The following is a 20,346-nucleotide window of genomic DNA, read 5'->3' as shown; positions in this document are numbered from 1 at the left end:
CACCACACAGCACCGCAAAGGACTCAGTGCCTACTAAGCTGAGCGTGCCTGTGCTGCACACAAGTTTGGTTGCTGTCCCGGCACCGACATCTCAACCACTTATGACTACGCATACAGTGCTGCAACAATCGGCACCGGCCAACCCTATGGCACCCCCGCCACACCCAGAGCTATATATTCTGGCTCCTTCTACCGTGGCACCACAATTTATTCATTCCAGCGATTTGCTAATCTCACCAACTCCACATTCTCCGTTACTTGGTACCGATCTCTCACCAGGACTGTCAGCACAGCACCGACAGCTATCCCCTATTCCCTCTCACTTTTCTAGTGATGAGGACGACGAAGTGGAGGGAGTTTTTTCACCATACCATTCCTCCCCCCTTCACACCCTACTAGCATGGAACCAAGAAGACCAAGGTCCTCATAATCCAGGGACTTACCACCCTGGTATGGACACCGGTGGATGGGAGCACCCATGCCCTTCCACTGGAGCCCATGGGGGTCCTACAGCAGGCATCACAGTAGCCGATACAGCGCATGCAGAGGTGACATTAGATCTCCTTCTATACCCATCCACAGTTCTGTGACAGACGGACAGGAGCTTCCTGCAGTGGTGCATGCAGATGAGGAGGCACCTGAACCCTCCCAAAATAATAATAATTCATCCACCTCATCGGAAGAGGCTATTATGCCCTCAGCCCCAACAATAGCGGATGATTTTACTCATTTTCAGGACCTCTTCAAAAGAGTGGCCAATGAGCTCAAGATCACTCTGTAGGAGGTTTCGGAGACTCAGCATGAGCTGACCAACATACTACAACCTTTGACCTCCTCCAAGATCACCCTACCCATTAATGGAGCCATTATGGACCCTGCCAAGAATATCTGGCAAATCCCAGCCACCATACCCCCTACCTGCAAAAGGGCAGACCGGAAATACTATATCAGCTCCAAGGGCTCAGAATTCCTTTTCACGCATCCAGCAACAAATTCACTGGTAGTAGAATCAGCCAACCAAAAGAACAAACAGCAGCATTTCCAGTCCACTCCCTCTGACAAGGACAGCAAAAGAATCGACCTACTCGGCCACAAAGTTTATGCATCATCCACGCTACAATTTAGAGTGGCAAACTACATGGCCCTACTGGCCAAATATGATCACAGAAATTACGGGAAACTCATGGACTTTATTAATGACATCCCAGAGGACAAGAGACAACAATTCAAAGCAATAGTCTCTAAAGGGCAGATTATTTCCCACACAGCATTGCTGGCTGCCCTCGATGCTGCAGACACAGCTGCCAGGTCCACCGCAATGATCATAGTGATGCATCGGGCTTCATGGTTTACCTCTTCTTCTTTCCCACGAGAGATTCAAAACACCATGAAGGGTCTTCCCTTTGATGGTGAGAAGTTATTTGCAGCAAAAACCAATGAGGTGCTGCACACAATGAAGGATTCTAGAGCAATGCTTCCCGAGGCACCAGCAACTAGAAGAAGACAATACAGGTAACAGCCTTACCCACGCCCACAATACACGGCCTACACACAACAACAGAGGTCATACGACCACCAGCAGCAACACTGCCAGAGACCCAGGCATCAGCGATGATGCCCCACAACATCAGCACCATTGCAAACCCCTCCATCTCATAAGCAGATTTGAAGCCTTAGTTGAGGGTATACAAAACCTCCCACTTACTCTAGCGCTTATACTTTGCATCCAACTTTTTGGTCACCATTTACTCCCATTCTACCACAACTGGGGAGTCATCACTATGGATAGATGGGCCCTAGAGGTTATCCTATTGGGCTATTCCATCCCCTTCCTGTCCATACACCCTCACCCACCCACCCCCATCCCTCTTCAGGGTCCCCTCTCACGACCATTTGCTCCAACAAGAGGCGCAACATCTTCTACAAATAGGAGCAGTCGAGACAGTGCCCAATCAGCACAGGGGAAAGGGCTTTTATTCCCACTACTTTTTGACAGTAAATAAAAGTGGGAGATGGGGACCCATTCTTGACTTCAGGCGACTCAACAAATTCGTCAAAAAGCAAAAATTCAGAATGGTTACCCTCACAGCCATAATTCCAGCGCAGGAGCAGGGAGACTGATTTTCAGCCCTCAACCTGCAGGATGCTTATTTTCATGTATCTATACACCCCGCCCACTGGCGTTTTCTCAGATTTGTTACAGGCTCAAACCACTACCAATACAGGGTTCTGCACTTTGGCCTCTCAACAGTACCCTGCATTCTCGTGGTGGCAATGGCGCACCTACGAAAAAAAAAGTCATAATTTTTCCCGACCTGGACGATTGCCTGCTTAAGGCACAGACTCTCGGGGAGGCCATCCGAGCTCTCGACCGCTCCCAGGGTCTGGGCATACAAATAAACAAAAACAAATCCACATTAACTCCTACTCAATGACTAGAGTTCATAGGAGCTCACCTCGATTCCATAACCAGACTTGCATCTCTCCCATCTGACTCAACACCATAAAGAATCTTGTTGCCAAGTTGCAAAACAGCCCCCAGGGCACTGTCCGGAACTGTCTGCAACTTCTCGGCCATAGGGCCTCTTGCACTTTTCTGATCAAGAATGCACGCCTCTACATGTGATGCCTGCAGGGTTGAATGACTACTGTCTACAGACCAAATGTGCACAGCCTAAACAGACTTCTGTCCATACCTACCAAAGTCAAGGACTCACTCACATGGTGGACTCTTCCACACAACCTCTCCTTCAGAGTCCCGTTTGTGCAGGAGTCCCCCACTGTTATCATTAACACCGATGCTCCCCTCACGGGTTGTGGGGGCTCACATGGCACACCACACCACACAGGGACTCTAGTCCCCTACAGAAGCTTCACTACACATAAATCTTTTAGAGCTTTGAGTGGTCTGCAACGCCTGCCTCCAGTTTCTCCCACACATCCAGAACCAACACATCAGGATCATGACTGACAACATCGCCTGCATGTTTTATATAAAGAGACAAGGAGGAGCTTGATCCCACTTGCTCTGCATGGAGCCTATGAAACTTTAGAATTGGTGCCTCCAACACAATATCCAAATTTCAGCCTCTTACCTACCTGGTTCACTAAACACCACTGCGAAAAGCTCAGCAGATCTTTTCCCCTAGATCACAAATGGGAGATAAACAATACCATCCTATACAACATATTCAAAATATGGGGCTATCCACGACTGGATCTTTTTTGCAGCCGCAACCAACAAAAAATGCCCGGAATTCTGTTCCAGAGTGGGCCTAGGAAAGCACTAGATGGGAGACACATTCATCATCAAATGGAGCGATGATTTCCTATACACATTCCCCCCCGATACCACTTCTTCACAGGGTATTACAAAAAATGCGAGGAGAGGGCCAGAATCATACTAATAGCCCCTACGTGGCCCAGACAGGCATGGTACTCATTTTTAACAAGGATGTCAGTTTGCCTACCAATTTCACTTCCACACCCCATTCTGAACTATTATCACAACGCAGGGATAAACTAAATCACCCCAACATAACAATGGCTGCACCTCAAAGCATGGCTCATCAGTGGTTCTCTAATGAGGAACTAAATTGCTCTGAACAGGTACAAAGAGTACTATTACATAGCAGAACACAATCCACACGTACCACCTATCTCCATAAACTAGGTTCACTCACTGGTGCTCCGCCAAGCAAACCACTCCTGCTTCCACCCCTCTTTCACTCATACTAGATTTTCTTTTAGAACTTAAACTATCTGGGCTCTCCTTTAGCTCCATAAAGGTACATCTAACAGCAATTATGGCTTTTCACAATAAGACCAGAAAGGCTACTATCTTCGCCCCCCCATCACAAAGCGGTTCCTCAAGGGCCTCCAGACCCTATCCCCGGACATAAGACCACCACTCAACCCTGGGACCTACACTTGGTCCTCACATGCTTGATGCGCCATCCATTTGAGCCACTTGCAACATGCTCACTCCCACATCTATCCATGAAAACTGCATTTTTAGTTGCCAATACATCTGCCAGACGTGTAGGAGAACTTGGAGTGCTTATGGTTGACCCACAGTACACTATATTTTTTAAAGACAAAGTCACGCTCCGAACACATTCTAAATTTCTCCCGAAGGTGCATTACTCCTTCCACCTCAATGAACCTATCCATCTACAAACCTTCTTTCCTAAACCTCATGTGAACACTTTCAAATCAGCAATGCACACACTCGATGTGTGCAGAGTATTGTCCTTTTATTTGGATAGGACTAAGCCCTTTAGGGCTTCCCCTAAACTTTTCATTTCAATTGCAGAACGATCCAGAGGCAAATCCATCTCTACCCAGAGAATATCCAGTTGGATAGCAGATTGCATCCGCCTATGCTACCAACTAAAGAAGATGAATCCTCCAACTTCTGTTAGAGCACACTCTACCAGATCTGTGTCAACGTCTGTGGCATTCTTACGTAACATTCCCCCCACAGATATTTCCAAAGCTGCCATCTGGGCTTCAGAGCATACCTTTGCTAAACATACAGAGCATACCTTTGCTCTTACTCAGGACGCCTGACCGACATTCAAATGGGCCGAGCTGTCTTGTCTACAGCTTTCTTACCAGATCCGAAGTCCCTACCTCCTTAAAAGATTCTGCTTTTCAGTCACCTGGAGTGAAGCACCACAGAGACATCTCTCTCTCAAAGAGGAAGTTACTCACCTGTGCAGTAACTGACATTCTTCAAGATGGGTGTCCCTGTGGGTGCTCCACTACCCACCCTCCTCCCCTCTACTTCGGAGTTTGGAGCGGTCTCTGTTGTAGAGAAGGAACTGAAGAGTCAAGACCACGCGCGCATGTTATTGAGGCACATTTGGCACATGATGGAGGCACCACATGTGTGCAGCCCGTGCAAGTACTGCTGTAAAAATCTCCAAGTGAAGGTGCAGGGGTGCACCAACACCTGGAGTGAAGCACCCACAGGGACACTCATCTTGAAGAACATCAGTTACTGCACAGGTGAGTAACCTCCTCTTACTTGTTATCGTACAGTGTGACACAACTCATAGATCCAGTGACAAGCACAGTGTAATAATCATCAATGTACCACGAACAACACAAAATGAATAGGTGCATTGACAGTGTTATATTCATAGATGTACCCCAACCTCACATAACTCCTAGCAGGCTGCAAAACTGCAGGGACAGGCAGTGCACCGAACACCACAGCACATTACTGCGGCTTGCTGTAAAAGTGCTCTATAAAAGCCTTCCTGGGCCAGATAGCTTTACATTGACCTTTTCTTATAGCCCTTATGTCTGGCTGTTCAACTCAGCAGAGAGCCACTCCACCTCTGCTATCCAGCCTAGCGGAAGCTTTGCCTCACAAATATTACGCAGAACACAGAAGGCAGCTATAATAATTTTTTTTCCACTGAGCACCTGTCTTGTCAGTAAACTATGCCAGTCTCTCTTCACTCTACCAAAAGCACATTCAACTGTCATTCTGTACCTGCTGAGCTGGTAGTTGAATCTTTCCTTGGTGCTGTCAAGGTATACAGCTTTGGGAGCAAGGGGTAGGCTGGGTCCTCCAGTTACTATCTCATCATCCCCAGTGGTAATCCTCTGGTCAGGAAAGAAAGTTCCTGCTTGCAGCTTTCTGAACAGTCCTGTGTTTACTTAAAGATGTGAGTGTCATGCACCTAACCTGACTAGCCAAGGCTGATATCAGTGAAGTGTCCCCAGTGATCCACCAACACTTGCATACCCATAGAAAAGTTGCCCTTTCTGTTGATGCACTCTGTGGCAAGGTGTGATGGGGCCAAAATAGAGATATTTGTGCCATTTATTGCTTCATCACAATTTGGGAACCCCATTGCTGCAAATCCATCCACTGTGGCCTGCACATTGCTGAGGTCAAAGTACTGCATAGCAGGGGACGACTGATGGCCTTGCACAGTTGTATGACAGTAGCCCCCACAGTGGATTTTCCAGTTCCAAAATTGTTTCCCGCTGACGTTTCCACAGTGCAAGTGCCACTCACTTCTCTGCTGTCCATGCAGCTCTCATTCTGGTGTCCCTGCACTGGATGGCTGGGGCAAGCTCAGCATGCAGATCCAGGAATGTGTCCTTGAGCGTCTGAAAGTTCTGCAGCTGCTGCTCATAGTCCCACTCTTGCGTTACGATGCGGTCCCATCAGTCAATACACTTTCTCGGGCCCAAAAGTGACGCTCCACTGTCTGCAGATGCTCCATGAATGCCACCAACAACCTTGCATTGGTTCTCACTATGTTCCACAGCAGTCTGTCATCCATGAAATCATCATGTTTCCCACTGACTTGGGTCTTTTTACAGATCTGCAATTATCAGAGGATAGTCCGTCCTGTGCTTGCAACGCTTATGACAATAGTGCAGGTTCCGTGCTTCTGTCAGAGATGGTGGAGAACGAGGCAGCAGTGTGGGTTCATGGGATTTTTTAAAAAGTGCGAAAATTATGGGCTATAGATAACAATATGGGAAGGAGACAGTTGAAAACTGGGAAGTTGACCTCTTGCTCCCAGTCACCCCTGGGTGATTCGTTTTGGCTCCACCATGCATTGCTAAAACTTCCCAAAAGACAGTGGACACTGGATGGGATACCTATCCATGGTGCAGCACACTGTGCATCAATACAAGCACTCCTGCTGAGTACGCGCAGCGCTGGCACAAGGAGCCAAGTACACACACCTGCACAAGGAATATACTAACTGCAGTAGCTTTATAACAAAGTAACTTGCATCGACCAAAATTTGTGGTGTAGATGTGGCCTTAGCTTCAAACCAGGTAAGTGTGGTCTTCATGTTAAAGCAGGAGACTGGGAATCAGAATGCACAAGTTCTAATTCCTGACTTTGACACTGACTTGCTGTGTAATCCTGAGCAAGTCACTTAACATGATCATTCATCAAGAACTGCTGGTGTGCACAGTGCTGTGCAGAACATTGGGGAGGAGGGAGTTCCCAAAGGAGCTTCCAGTGTTAGGTCCAATCCTGCAAGTTCACTGTGGCAGGAGGGGGAGGGGACTCCTACTGTAAGTCCACAGGGGGCTTACAAAACTGGGCCCCTCATTAGTCTGACAGAACATTAGGGGCTTGGAAAGCACCAGATGGGGGTGGAACCTGCAAGGGGTGCAGAAGGCAATATTGATCTGGTTGTAAGGGCCTGGGAGTTCACTTAGGGTAACAATGATAGACTCCATGACTCCATGAGGCAAGTGCTCTTGGGGAAGAGAGGGTGGTAGTTTGATCCACCAGGAGAAGGAAGGGAATTCCATGCATAAGGGACTGCATGGAAGAAGGGGCATACACAAGAGTAGGAAAAATAAACCAAAGGGGCTGTAAGGTGGGCAGCATGGGAAGAGAGAGGCAGCTGGAAGGGGATCACAGACAATGGAGATACCAATATTTGCTCACTCCCAGAGGTGTTGTGTTGCTTGATTCAGTAATGTCTGTTAAGGGGTTAGAGTTCCTTGGATGCAATATGCAATATCCTAGTCCCTGGTATGGTCCCCTCAAGTACTTTTGTACCATACTTATATACCTCGCAGGTGGAACCTATTAAGCTCTCAAAACCCTTGCTCATTTTATGAGGAAGGGCTTTGAGAATACCTTTAAAATACCCTTTGTATTAGTTCATCAGAATGCTTTGCATGTCTCTAGTGCCTTCCCTATAGCACTTCATGCACCACCAAATTCAGACTCTTAACTTCCCTGTGAGGTGGGTAGTATCTATGCTTTTCAGATGGGGAAATTGTGGCACAGAGCGGGGAAGAGTGGGGAGTAGAATCCAGATCTCCTGACTCCTAGCTGTGCTGTTACTACAAGATGGTTCTTCCTTTGGAAATATTTCCCCTCCACAGGCCCTTTCCTGTCAAGGCTCTGACTTCACTGGACCTCTGGAAAGGCAGGAAGTGCTCTATCAGATCATGCATGTGGTCATTTATAGCATAAAACGGTGCTACAGTTTTGTGTCTCCCTCGGCCAGGCTGCCCAGGCAATGCCCATCCAGAGCAGACGTCTGACCACACCCAGAATCAGAACGTGCGTTCCTGCCTTTCCATCTCTCCACGGGGAGGTGTGAGCAGTCCTGACTCTCTGCACATTTCTGAATGAGACTGCCTGCTGTGAGCATGAGGGAGTAAGCCATGGTCAGACATTCCCAGTGCCCACATCCAATTGCCCTCTGCTACTCTTGAAGTGTTCTCCTGCTGTAAGACAGTACATTCGGCAGACTTTTGAGCCACTCTTTTCCTTTTGGGATGCCGGAGCATAGGTGTGAAATTTTCTCCTCTGCTGGAGCTGGCTTAATTCCTCTGTTCACTGATTCCCCGGCAGGTAACCTGGAGCAAGCCAACGAGGAGCTGCGAGCAATCATTAAGAAAATCTGGAAGCGCACCAGCATGAAGCTGCTGGATCAGGTTGTGCCCCCGGCAGGTGGTAAGCAAACTAGCCTTTCCTTGTCTGTCTGTCTTGTCACCCCTTTCTCTACCTGCCGTGTGTCTTTCCATAATCCTGTCACTTTTGTGGTTCTGGGTAGGATATGGGAGGCATGCTTTCCTCTACAGGATGGTATCTGTCAAACTGGACATTATAGCAGATTGAGTGCAGATCATGCCTGTACCAATGTAACCCTCTAAATGGGCAACTTTTGGGAGGAAGTGGAGATGTCAGGGTGGGAGAGAAAACAATATTCTCAGATGCATACACCAGATCTAAATGGAGTGATGTTTACAGTTCTCTACACATTCCCAGTGAGCCAAGGACAACAGGATTTTGCCTTGCATTGCCCATGGCCTTTCTCCGGAGGGCTAGATGCTTATCAGTATTGCATAACACTAATGTGATCCCTGGTACAGGGTGTTCTATTTATTTGCCTTGTCAGTAACTATTTGATGCAAGGGAGAGAAGCAATAAACATTTAGTAGCTGTAGGCAGGGCATATAAGAGCAGAGTAACATCACTTTTATCAGTGTGTCAAAAATAAACCTTCAACCTTGAGATAAGGCTATGGCCTCTTCTCCTGGGTTCCGAGGCCTGTGCTTTCATATGGACACAGTGGGCCAGATTCTCAGCTCTTGTACATTGGAATAGATCCACATCTGGCCCAGTATGTTATTGAGGTAGATTTGGGGAGTATGCACCGGGATTTTATCTGAGGCATGCTTTCTGTCCCCTTCCCCCTCCCTTCCTTTTCTGCTACATACTTTCTGTCTCACTCTCCCCCCCACCCTCTGTCCCACTTTTCTCTTTCCCACAGCCCCTTTATCCCTCCCTCTTTACCCTCTTGCTTGACCCCTCCTCTTAGCCCATCCTCCCCCAACTCCTGACCCCCTCACAGCATCAGAACAATGACCCCCTTCTCTTCTGGTCCATCCATCTCCTGACAGCTCATCCTAGGCAGGAGCATGATTGACACTTGTGGTTTCCAGATACTGGGTGTCTGGTTTCCCCTCTTGTACCTTAATAATGAGCCTTCATGCTGGGCTGGTGAGCCGCAGCAGCGCTGCATTATTCCTGACCCCCCATTCAGGCTGTCACTCAGAATCGCACCTTGGGGATCATCTATATTTAAGGTCAGATCCTGAAGTCTTTGCTCAGCCCATGTCCTCACAGAAGTCAATGCCCCACAAAACTTCCATTGATTCCAGGTGAGTTTTGCCTAAATAAAAACTGAGTTAAGATTTGACCCATTGACATCAATGAGAGTTTTGGCTGAGTAAAGGGAGGGCAAGAACTGCAGGATTTGTCCCTTGGTTTGAAGCAATCCAAGTTCCCTTTTGGGTTATAGCAGGTACTAACTCACAGTAGGATGTTGCAGATACACTGAAGTCTTATCTAGGAAATTAGTACAAGCGACTGAAATGGTCAGGAGCCATGTCTTTATAGCAAATGTACCCATCAAGTGGCCCTGCAGTTAGAGGCATTCTATACCAGTATAGCTAACCTATGCCCATAGATGTAAGCCATCTCTGACCCCCATAGAGCCTCTGCAAACAGCTATGGCTCTGGAGTAAATGTGCCCTCTAGCCAGCGGTACTTGTACCCTCAAAACAAATGTCTTTGCCTTTCTTTGGTTCCTGGTATTTCTTCTGTAAATGGCAAAGCTTTGCAGCTTGTACTGGTGAATTCACTCTTTAAAATCAGCTGCTTGTTTGCTTTTGGAAATATCCCCCATACAGATGATGAGGTGACAGTTGGGAAGTTTTATGCCACTTTCCTGATCCAAGAGTATTTCCGGAAATTCAAGAAACGTAAAGAACAAGGCCTCGTGGGCAAACCCTCACAGCGGAATGCTCTCTCCTTGCAGGTGAGTCATGGGCAGATACAGGCCTAAGTGCCACAGGAATGAAACAAGGACATAGAGCTGGAGGTTTAATATGTTTGTACACCTCCTTATCCTTGTTACAGTCAAGGACACTTGGCCATGCCTCCTTCCCAGCAAGTGTCACGCACTTTTGGGACTGTACTGAGCAACAGACAGCCCCCACACCGCATTAGAGGGAACACTGGAGGCACCTTGAGCTGCCACGTCAACCCCTCCAGATAGACGTACATCTGTCAAAGGCCATGCACCCTTCCTTATGCTGGCAGGATGTTGGGGTGAATTATGTTTATAGTTGATAAATCCATTGGTAATGTTTGGGAAGTGCTTTGGGTTCCATTTGGATAGCTGGTACTAAATAAATGTAAGATTGTTACTGTTGTCATGTTTCATCCTAAAACCCTCTGAGGAGGGAGTCATTATGGATAAGTAAGGGAAAGTATCTGGCAGTTAAAAAAAAACAAGGCAGATGCCTGGACTCAAGAGGCATCATAGTCCAGTGGATAGGGCACGGGACTATGAGTCCTGGGATCTAGTCTCAGTTCTGCCACTGATTCGCTATGTGGACTGCTAGATTGAGTGTCAGAAGCTTCCATTGAATTTCTGAAAAAAGAATTTTGCGTTGATTACAGCTACAGGACTTAGGGCAACCCCCAGCTCTATAGGCTTCTGAAACTGTTACAATAAGAAAGAGAGATAATACTGGACTCCAAGCAAATAATGTGCCATGTGAGAAATAGGCTGATATGTACACAGCATCAGCATAGGACAGCTTAACCGTTTCCTAGAACAACACTAATTGAGACACGTTCCAATTAATGAGGTTTGGTAAATGCTGGTTATAGTTTCTGGCTAAAATTTCCAAATCTGGGTGCCAAAAATTCAGCTCTCCTTTCCATATTTAAGTACCTGAATAAAATTGGCCTGATTTTCAAAGATGCTGAACTCCCGTTGACTTCAGCTGGACGTGTAGGTGCTCAGCTCTTTTATTTGTGTGCCTGAATACAGATTTAGGAGCCAAACTCTAAAGCACCCATGCTTGCTCATTTGGGCTTGTATGTTTATGCACATGTGCTGTACTTGTTAAAAGAAGCACCTGGTAATGAAGAGTCCTGGGTTCTATTTCCAATTCTGCCAGAAATTTGCTATGCAGCCTTTAGCAACTTACCCTCTTTGTGAGTTGGTCTCGCCACCTCTAAAATGGGAATGGGGTAACAGGACCTGCTGACCTTACAGGGTGGTAGTGAGGTTAAATTAATCAATGTTCATAAAGGGCTTGGCAACAGATGATGTGCAATGTAAAGTGATACTGTTTTTATTGCTCACCTAACTACATGGAGACAGAGTGTTACATGGTACTGTTTTCCAGGCTGGGTTGCGCACATTGCACGACATTGGGCCAGAGATCCGACGGGCGATCTCCGGAGACCTGACAGCTGAAGAGGAGTTAGACAAGGCCATGAAAGAAGCTGTTTCTGCTGCCTCTGAAGATGATATCTTCAGGGTAGGTGCTGCTGCTGTAATCCTTCTTTGCCTCTTGAATGAGGCTACATGCTGAGCCCAATACATTAGATTGGGGAGTGCTATATGGTACATTTCAGTTTCTCTCTCTCAGTTTCCCAGGCTGTTTTAGAGAACAGAAATGGAAAATATAAAGCTATAAGTCAAATAGAATCAGATGGCCAAATCCTGAGGGCCTCATGTAGTTTTCACTCCATTTTTCCTCAGTGGGAGTTTTGCCTGAGTAAAGACTAAATACAATCCAAGTGAGAATGTCAGGGTTTGACCCACAGAAATTGAAAAAACAAATCAGGTCATCACATCCATGCTCCATCCTATGCATTATTGATCCACTACATTCTCTAGTGCTTTGTTTAGTCCACTTTTAAGCAACCCAAGCAATGGGTCTTCCAGCACTTCCCTGGGAGACGGTCCCACCCCCTCATACATCTCACGATGGAGAATTTTTTTCTGAACAATCAGCCTAAATTTTCTTTTTCTTAGGTTATGCCCTTTGGGCAACCCTCAACATTCCCTCTCCTCCTTGGTGCCTCTACCCTTCAAATACTTACAGAAAGTTACTCTATCTCCCCTTCATTATGGCTTAGTCAAGCTTTACGTAACAGGCTCTTTAAACCTTTCCTCACTAGTCCCTCCTGCTGGTTAATTATTTTTGTTGCTGTTCTCTGAATTCCTTCTAGTGAGTGGATCTCTTTCTGCTACTGTGGTATGAGAATTGAACACAATAGCCCAGATTCTCCATCCCACCCAAACTCCACTCAACACAGGAATGGAGGGGAGGTGCAAAGATGGCTCTTTACTACTTGTAGGTGTCTCTGTATTCTGGAGCTGGCTCTTGTCATCTATCAGAGCACAACATTAGAACTCATCTACAATGGACCCCTCCCGGTCCCATCACAGCCCCTTTGACAGAGATGCCCATATTCTAGGGTTATTTTCTGGTAGGGAGACCTTCTTCTTGTACAGGGCCATATCACAATGCCAAATTGGTCCCCAAATTTTCTTTCTCCAAATATTGCTTTAAGGTTTAGTGTCCTCATTTGCACCTAGTCTCACTCACCAAGAGAAAATGTTTTCTGTTTTGCTGACAGAGGGCTGGTGGCCTGTTCGGAAACCATGTCAGCTACTACCAAAGTGATGGCAGGAGCTCATTCCCCCAGACGTTCACCACCCAGCGCCCTTTGCACATCAATAAATCTGGCAACAACCAGGGAGATATGGAGTCCCCGTCACACGAGAAGCTAGTGGATTCTACCTTCACTCCCAGCAGCTACTCGTCTTCGGGCTCCAATGCCAACATCAACAATGCCAACAATACTGCCTTGTCCCGCTTCCCCAGCCCACCCAGCTACCCAAGTACTGTCAGCACAGTGGAGGGGCATGGCACACCCTTGTCACCCACCATACGAGTGCAGGAGGCCCCTTGGAAACTCACTTCCAAAAGGTAAGCTCCAAAGAAGCAATGGGCTAATGAAACCAACGTATATGTACAATTTTAAAAAAATTATATTGCCTAGTTAAAGTCATGCTACAACAGGCTAGAGGCGGGATAAGGTGCTGTCGTGTATAGGATTTGAGGTGAGCTCTCGGGTTCATCACTTGCTGCCTAGACCAGCAATGCTGCAGAAGCACCACACTCAGCCTCTGGGAAGAAGAACTGCTTAGCACCACCATTGATCAACACCCTCCATCTCCCAGGCTATAAAATTGGTATCTGAAGGGAGCTGCATCCTAGATTGAAAGGAGGTATTTTATCTAAGGCAAATTAAATAGAGAAGGAATGGGGAAATGCAATTCATACTTGAAAACACTAGAGGAAAGACTCTAGACCAGTATTTCTCAATCAGCAGGTGACAACTCCCAGGGAGCTCATAAAATGCAATCAGGAGGGATGCGAGGCATTCAGAAATGTACTATAATCTAAAGCAAAGGAAATTTCACTCCCAATCTCTCCATACAGCCTTACCCTTCAAAGTCAGGTATTCACTGTTAACCTGTCAAAACACACATGAATGAATTATAACACAGGTTTATCACTGTTACCATTCATACATGTTTTGCTTGGGTTATAATAAATGTAAAAGGGTCATGAATATTTCTGACTTCAAATAAAGGATTGCCAGCCTGAAAGGTTGAGACCAATTGATCTAGAGAAGAAGAGAAGAGAATAACAAGACGAGTATGCCAGAGATATATGAGTTTGCTTGAATAAAGAATCCAGTAGCTTTTCCATTTCCCAGCCTTTCTTTTGGAAGCTATAAGAATTTCACAGCCATTTCTTTCCATACTCCTCCTCCTCCTTACTTGTGTTTATGTTACGGTCCTGACATAGTCTTCTTTTTCCCCCTTGCTTCCTTGGTGAACTAGGACACATTACTATGAAACATTGGGACGGTAGGTGTTTCCTCTCATGCTGTAATGGTCTCCAGAGTTGCTCCTGTTGAAGTTAATGTCCAAATCCCCATTATTGTTTCACTTAAGCCCTTCCTTTCAGGGCCAGGAGGGTTAAAAGAAGTACAGTAGAGCCTCAGAGTTACAAACACCTCGGGAACGGAGGTTGTTCATAATTCTCGAAAGTTCATAATTCTGAACAAAATGTTGTGGTTGTTCTTCCAAAAGTTTACAACTGAACATTGACTTAATACAGCTTTGAACTTTACTATGCAAAAGAAGAATGCTGCTTTCCCTTTATTTTTTTAGTAATTTATGTTTAACACACTACTGTACTGTGTTTGCTTTTTGTGTGTGTGTCGCTGCTGCTGCTGCTTGATTATATACTTTTGGATCTAAATGAGGTGTGTGGTTGACTGGTCAGTTTGTAACTCTGGTGTTCGTAATTCTGAGGTTCTATGGTAATAGTAGTAAGGTATCTTCAGGAGACGTTCACCAATTAGGTTCCTCTAGCCATAATGCAGACAACTGTGTGGACTCTGGTAGCTGGATTACCTGGTGGAATTGTTTGGAATTTTCACCTCAATCTCCACATGATTTCAGACCTGACCCTCGTCATTCTCTGTTCATTGCAAAATGAAGTCTGGTTTAGCCTGTTCTTACCAAAATAGTGTAGGGTTTGGCTAGAGCTTTTCCATGTGGGCTGATGAGGGTATGACACAGTTATTCAGGACCTTTTCTTCACCCATACAGCGATGATTGCCAGTCATCCCGTCTGATCACTCAGACACTCTTCCTTGGATTTTTTTTCAACTGACGCAAAGCACCATACGTATATTCATTTCCCTCCACTCCGCCACATGTGAACCAGTGAACAAACAATCATGTGGCCCCACTTCTCCTCCTATTCCCACATGGTGTTTCTCTGCCACATTGCTCCCTGCTGACAGCACAGGTAACAGAGTGAAAGTGACTGGACTTCAGATTTCTGAAGCTCTCCATGCTGGCATTTCAGAGATCCAGATTCTGTTCAGCTGCTTGCACAATCAAACTGCAGCCTAATACCAGGAAGCCCAGCACAGGAAATGGAGGGAGGAGGTAGAGATGGAATTCAAGGTGCTCCACCTACCACAGAATTTGAAAAGCACCCATTGAACTCAATTGAAATTACTCATATTGTGATTGGAAAATAAGGAACAAGGATGGGAAAGACAAGGGGAGAGAGAAGATGAAAGAGAGTAGAGGGAGAGAAATGGCTCAGAGAGTGGAACACAGGAAAAAGAGATCATAAGCATCACAGCTGAGAGGGGTGGTATAATGTCAAGGAGGCACCCTTTGAAATTCTTTATCGGCACTTTGTGACAGCCATAGAAGAAAATCCACCCTGCTCTCCCTCAGGGAATCCATTTCAGGTTTTATCCTGAGCCTCATGGGACAGGACTTTAGGAATTTAGTCAGTGCCCTGTGAATGCCCATGCAGTGCAGGCATGATCAATTACATTCATAGTAGGTACATCACTACTGACCCTTCATTCTCTGATTAAGGAGCTCCAACTAAGTGGGGACAAAACAAAAGGTCACTTGTATTTATGAACTGTGCTTCTGTCTTTGATCATTGATTTTTGTGTGATGGCTCGGCACTGGGCCATAACAATAAACGCAGACAGATGGAGCCCTGTCACTTTTGTCTCGGTAGCAGCTTTTCTTTACCATATCCAAATTTTGACTTGCCTTTTTTGTTCATTAGTTCCAGTTCCAGAGACAGCCAGCTGGCAATCGTTTGCCAAGAAGAAGTGTCTCACGATGAGACTTACGATGAGAATTTGAATGAAGACGTAGAGTACTGTAGCGAACCAAGCCTGATCTCTACTGAAATGTGAGCTTTGCAATACAGTGGCCAAGCTGTTTGGGGTTTTCTGGTTGGGGGGCTGTGTGATATCTTTCTTTAAAGACCCTTCATAAGTTCAGCCTAGGGAATGGAACTGGGGAAGGCTAGTAAGAAGAAACAGGTTTGCGGATGGAAAACTGCACCAATCCAGATAGCAAAGGATGAAAAAATGTGCTTAAGCCCAGGCAAATAGTATTGGGAAAGGAATTTTTTCTATGACTTTTTGAAGTCCCTTTCCTCCCAGTGGTACCACTGGCAGTGCTACCTCCAGGCCCCTTCACCATCCATTTCTAATGCCTAACGTTCCCAGATTTCATCACCTGAGCTTTCTCTGTCCCAGTCTTTGATGCTGTCTCTGGAGCATTTAAATCTAGCAAACTAACAAGTTAGCTACATCCCTTCTTCATGAATAGAGTGTACTTCCTCTTCCCCTTTTCTTCATCTCCTGCCAAATAGTGTGGCCTTTCCCTAGTAAAAGGGATATCCCATCCAGCATGATACCCTGCTCAAGTGATGGCTCCAAACTCTCTGTTTTTCATTCCAGACTCTCATACCAAGATGATGAAAACAGACAACTGACTCCACCTGAAAACAACAAAGGGGAGGGCTCCAAGCCATCTCCAAAGAGGGGATTTCTTCGCTCTTCGTCACTGGGTAATATTCCAGCGGGATGTACAAGCTGTGCTTTCTGATGCCTGGACTGATTTCTCACATCTTGCTGGAGAATCCTGTCATGTGTGGCCTCAGCTTTTGATGTGCACTTTGCTTCCCAGGAAGAACATGAGACACAGAGTGCAGGATAAGATCTTGACAATGAACATGTCTTACCAGCAGGCATCTCCATGGCTTATATATAGCTCAGTCAGTGTATAAGTCTATGCTTCTCTGGATGGCATGCATCATGTGAGCTGGTTGATTAAGTCTGCATGTGAACTAAGGGAACTTATCAGAGCTCTTTGGGCCCAAAAGAACCTCCTCATTGAACTAGCAGATGGAGTGAATTAGTATGTGGTGGTATTTTCTTTAAATATTGAACAGGGAGAAAGAAAACGTTCTTCTTTCCTCTCTTGCAAAAGAAAAATGATGAATTTCAGTACAAGCAAATACACTCAGAATCTGGTGTCTGCTTTAATTGAAACTTTTCAAGTGTTAGGATTTGCAGACTAAAGTCCAGTGCGCTCCTTTGACCATGCAGTTTCACAGAGATACCAGCCCCTTCACATCAGTGAATCTTTACATTGTTGTAACATGGTTCATTTCCTCATCTAACATCATTACAACTCATTTTGCCATATCATTCAGAAATCTTCTTCTAACATACCTAGGAGGATCATCAGTAACAGTTTCTACTAGCACTATTGTTAAAAAAAATAATCCCTTTCCAGAATACATGCTAGTTTTCATCTGTCTTGGAACACAGCTGTTGGTCAGACTTTATGGTGCTTGACAAACTTTTTCAAATACAGTTGCTCTAGCAAGATGCAAGGTATCAAGGTAAAGTGGACAAGGCCTATAATGGGGATTTTTCCTCTACACCCCCAGAGGTATTACACTGATATCAAGCTCAGATCAGAGAGTCTCTGTAATGTGGTGTGAATGATGATCACAGTTCTGTGCCATTGACATTGCAGGTCGTAGAGCATCTTTTCACTTAGAGTGTCTGAAGAGACAGAAGAACCAAGGTGTAGATGTCACACAGAAGACAGTTCTGCCGTTGCATCTGGTACACCATCAGGTAAGATTTAATTACTAAGCTGCGGCCCACCAACCCAGCTGGACATTTAACATTGGCAGTGCTTACCAATGGCACCACTAGCCAACCTTTCTGAGACCATTTAGGACTGTTTTGTGCAAATATCAAAGATGCTGTTGTTAGAAATTGTTTTTGTGTTCCCTGTCAGCTCCTAGTTTCAGGATTTTCATAACTCCCAGAACAAAGCTGCAGGAATATGCTCTTCAAAGTTGGCAACATCAATCAATATCTGACATACACGAAGGGGTAAAAACAAAAACCTAGCTAATATCTCATGGTACAAATAGTTAGCCAAATCCAACCCTACTGTAACTCCATTGACTTTGACAGAACTATTAACATGAGTAACTGGAGAGGGACCACCTCCACGTTAGTACAAAAATAATCAGTTACGCTGATTATTTTTGAAAAGTAAACTGATTACATGAAACTAGTCAGTTTCTTAAAACTGAGACAGTTGCAGAGACATACATCAACTTAGTGCTTTCTACTTGGACATATCTGGATGATTAATCAGCTGTCAAGTCAGAAGTGAACACCTGTCCTTTGTTTGATGCTAAACTGTCTTTCCTTGTCTCACACTATAATACAGGGGTCAGCAACCTGCGGCACATGTGCCAAAGGCGGCATGCAAGCCAATTTTTATTGGCACGCTGCTGCCAACCGGGGTCCAGGCCACCGGCCCCACTCAGCCCGCTACCTGCCTGGGTGAACGGAACCCCAGGCCGGCAGTGGGCTGAGCGGGACCTGTGGCCGGGACCCCGGCTGGCAGGAACCAGCGGAACCCCAGACAGGCAGCAGGTGAGCCGCTGCCAGTCTGGGGTTCTCTCCGCCACCCCGCTCAGCCTGCTGATGGTCTGGGGTTCCGGCTGCCAGCCCCTTGCCAGCCGGGGTCCCGGCCATCGGCCCCGCTGAGCCTGCTGCCAGCCTGGGATACCAGCCGCTGGCCCCACTCACCTTGCTATTGGTCTGGGATTCCAGCCGCCCGACCCCCTGCCAGCCAGGGTCCTGGCCATTGGCCCGCTCAGTCCGCTGCCAGTCTGGGGTTCCGTCGGGGGGGCCCTGTAAATGTAAAATTTATTACTGGCACATGAAACCTTAAATTAATGAAGACTTGGCACGCCACTTCTCAAAGGTTGCCGCCCCCTGCTATAATATATAAACTGTTGCAGAAAGTTTTCATATGGCACTACCAGCCTTGGAACACGATGTTCCCATTCGTTAACTGCACATTTCTGGGGTGCTCTTATTATCTGTAGAGTGGTAATAGTATACATGATTCTTAAAAAGCACATAAGACAGTAAGGTCCCTGCTTCAAGGAGTTTTCAGTCTGATTCACTCAATCCAGTACACAGGTCAATAGTTCAATGCAAGAAGCCCTTGTGGAAGACTGTATTGGGGAAGCATGTCCTTCATTTCTTTGACTGTCAGGAACTCATGGTGCTGCGACAGGAAAACCATCCAGTATTCCACCCCATCAATATTCCCTCTAGTGTAAAAAATGTTAATGCTACAAGAAAGCTCCACTCCACTATCAGAATATGGTCTTCTGGGTTTGGTAATATTGATTGCTGCTCCCTTTCAGTGGGTGAAATTAAGATTTGCACTGTCTATTGTAAACAATCTGTTAATTTCCCTTTAGATATTAAACACTGTAGGGTGTCTTCTCATTGTGAATACTTGAAGAGTTATTCATAGGAAAGGCTCACACATATTGGTATGTGAAGGATATATACATATATAACTTGCTGTGGCCCTTCAAAAACACTCCTGGAACATTGTCAGTATTGTACTGGTTGGAAATACAGCTTGCTGCATATATCAGTGTATGATCTCTGATTATATTTCTACAACAGGCTGAAGAATCAGTTCAGTTGTGCTTTTAATCAATGTAGGGCCCATTCTGCAGCCTGTTCAATTTAATGGTGCTGCTTATGAGACAAAGACTGCAGGTTCTGGCCTTTAGGGGGAGATATTCAAAAGGCCCAAAGGCCAGTTAGGTGCCCATTTTATACTGAGAATTAATAGGAGCTGGACAATAGGAGCTGCCTTTTGTGCCTTTAAAAATCTCCCCCTTTACGAAAAATGTTTGGGTAACTGACCCATGGCACTAATAGAAGAGTCTTCTGTTATCCCATTTCTTTGTCTGAAACCATCAGCAGAGCATATTTAGAAACCATTCCTGTTTGTCTTAAAGTCAGTTGCCATTGATTTCAATAGGAGGACAGCTGGAAAGTTAATGAGGGAACTTTCTGCTTACAGATAGAAAATAAAAAGGTGTGATTTTGTACTGTCATCTGGCTTCTGATTCCCTTACTCACACTGAGTAGCACCTTACTCTATGAGTTGTCCTATTGACTTGTGGAATAAGGTACCATTCAAGGTGAGTAAAAGTATCAGACTCTGGCCTTATGGAAAGAGGGATTTCTTTGAATTACTT

At 45.7% G+C, this 20,346-nt stretch overlaps 1 protein-coding gene across 2 annotated transcripts in view; it reads left to right on the top strand.

The window, feature by feature from the left end:
- CACNA1C (calcium voltage-gated channel subunit alpha1 C) overlaps nucleotides 1–20,346 on the top strand; it is a 721,739-nt gene that overhangs the window by 692,406 nt on the left and 8,987 nt on the right. The window contains exons 40-47 of one of the 2 annotated variants that reach the window (XM_043517767.1): nucleotides 8,366–8,467; nucleotides 10,210–10,337; nucleotides 11,722–11,856; nucleotides 12,965–13,317; nucleotides 14,241–14,267; nucleotides 16,012–16,140; nucleotides 16,697–16,806; nucleotides 17,784–17,887. In XM_043517767.1, coding sequence (XP_043373702.1) covers nucleotides 8,366–8,467; nucleotides 10,210–10,337; nucleotides 11,722–11,856; nucleotides 12,965–13,317; nucleotides 14,241–14,267; nucleotides 16,012–16,140; nucleotides 16,697–16,806; nucleotides 17,784–17,887 — 1,088 coding nt within the window. The remainder of the gene's footprint in view (nucleotides 1–8,365; nucleotides 8,468–10,209; nucleotides 10,338–11,721; nucleotides 11,857–12,964; nucleotides 13,318–14,240; nucleotides 14,268–16,011; nucleotides 16,141–16,696; nucleotides 16,807–17,783; nucleotides 17,888–20,346) is intronic. The other variant, XM_043517771.1, reaches the window with a different exon arrangement.

This window comes from Dermochelys coriacea, chromosome 1 (genome assembly GCF_009764565.3).
Source record: "Dermochelys coriacea isolate rDerCor1 chromosome 1, rDerCor1.pri.v4, whole genome shotgun sequence".
NCBI classification, from domain to species: domain Eukaryota; kingdom Metazoa; phylum Chordata; order Testudines; family Dermochelyidae; genus Dermochelys; species Dermochelys coriacea.
Note: the sequence above shows the minus strand (reverse complement) of the source record. Positions and strands in the feature narration are given on the sequence as shown.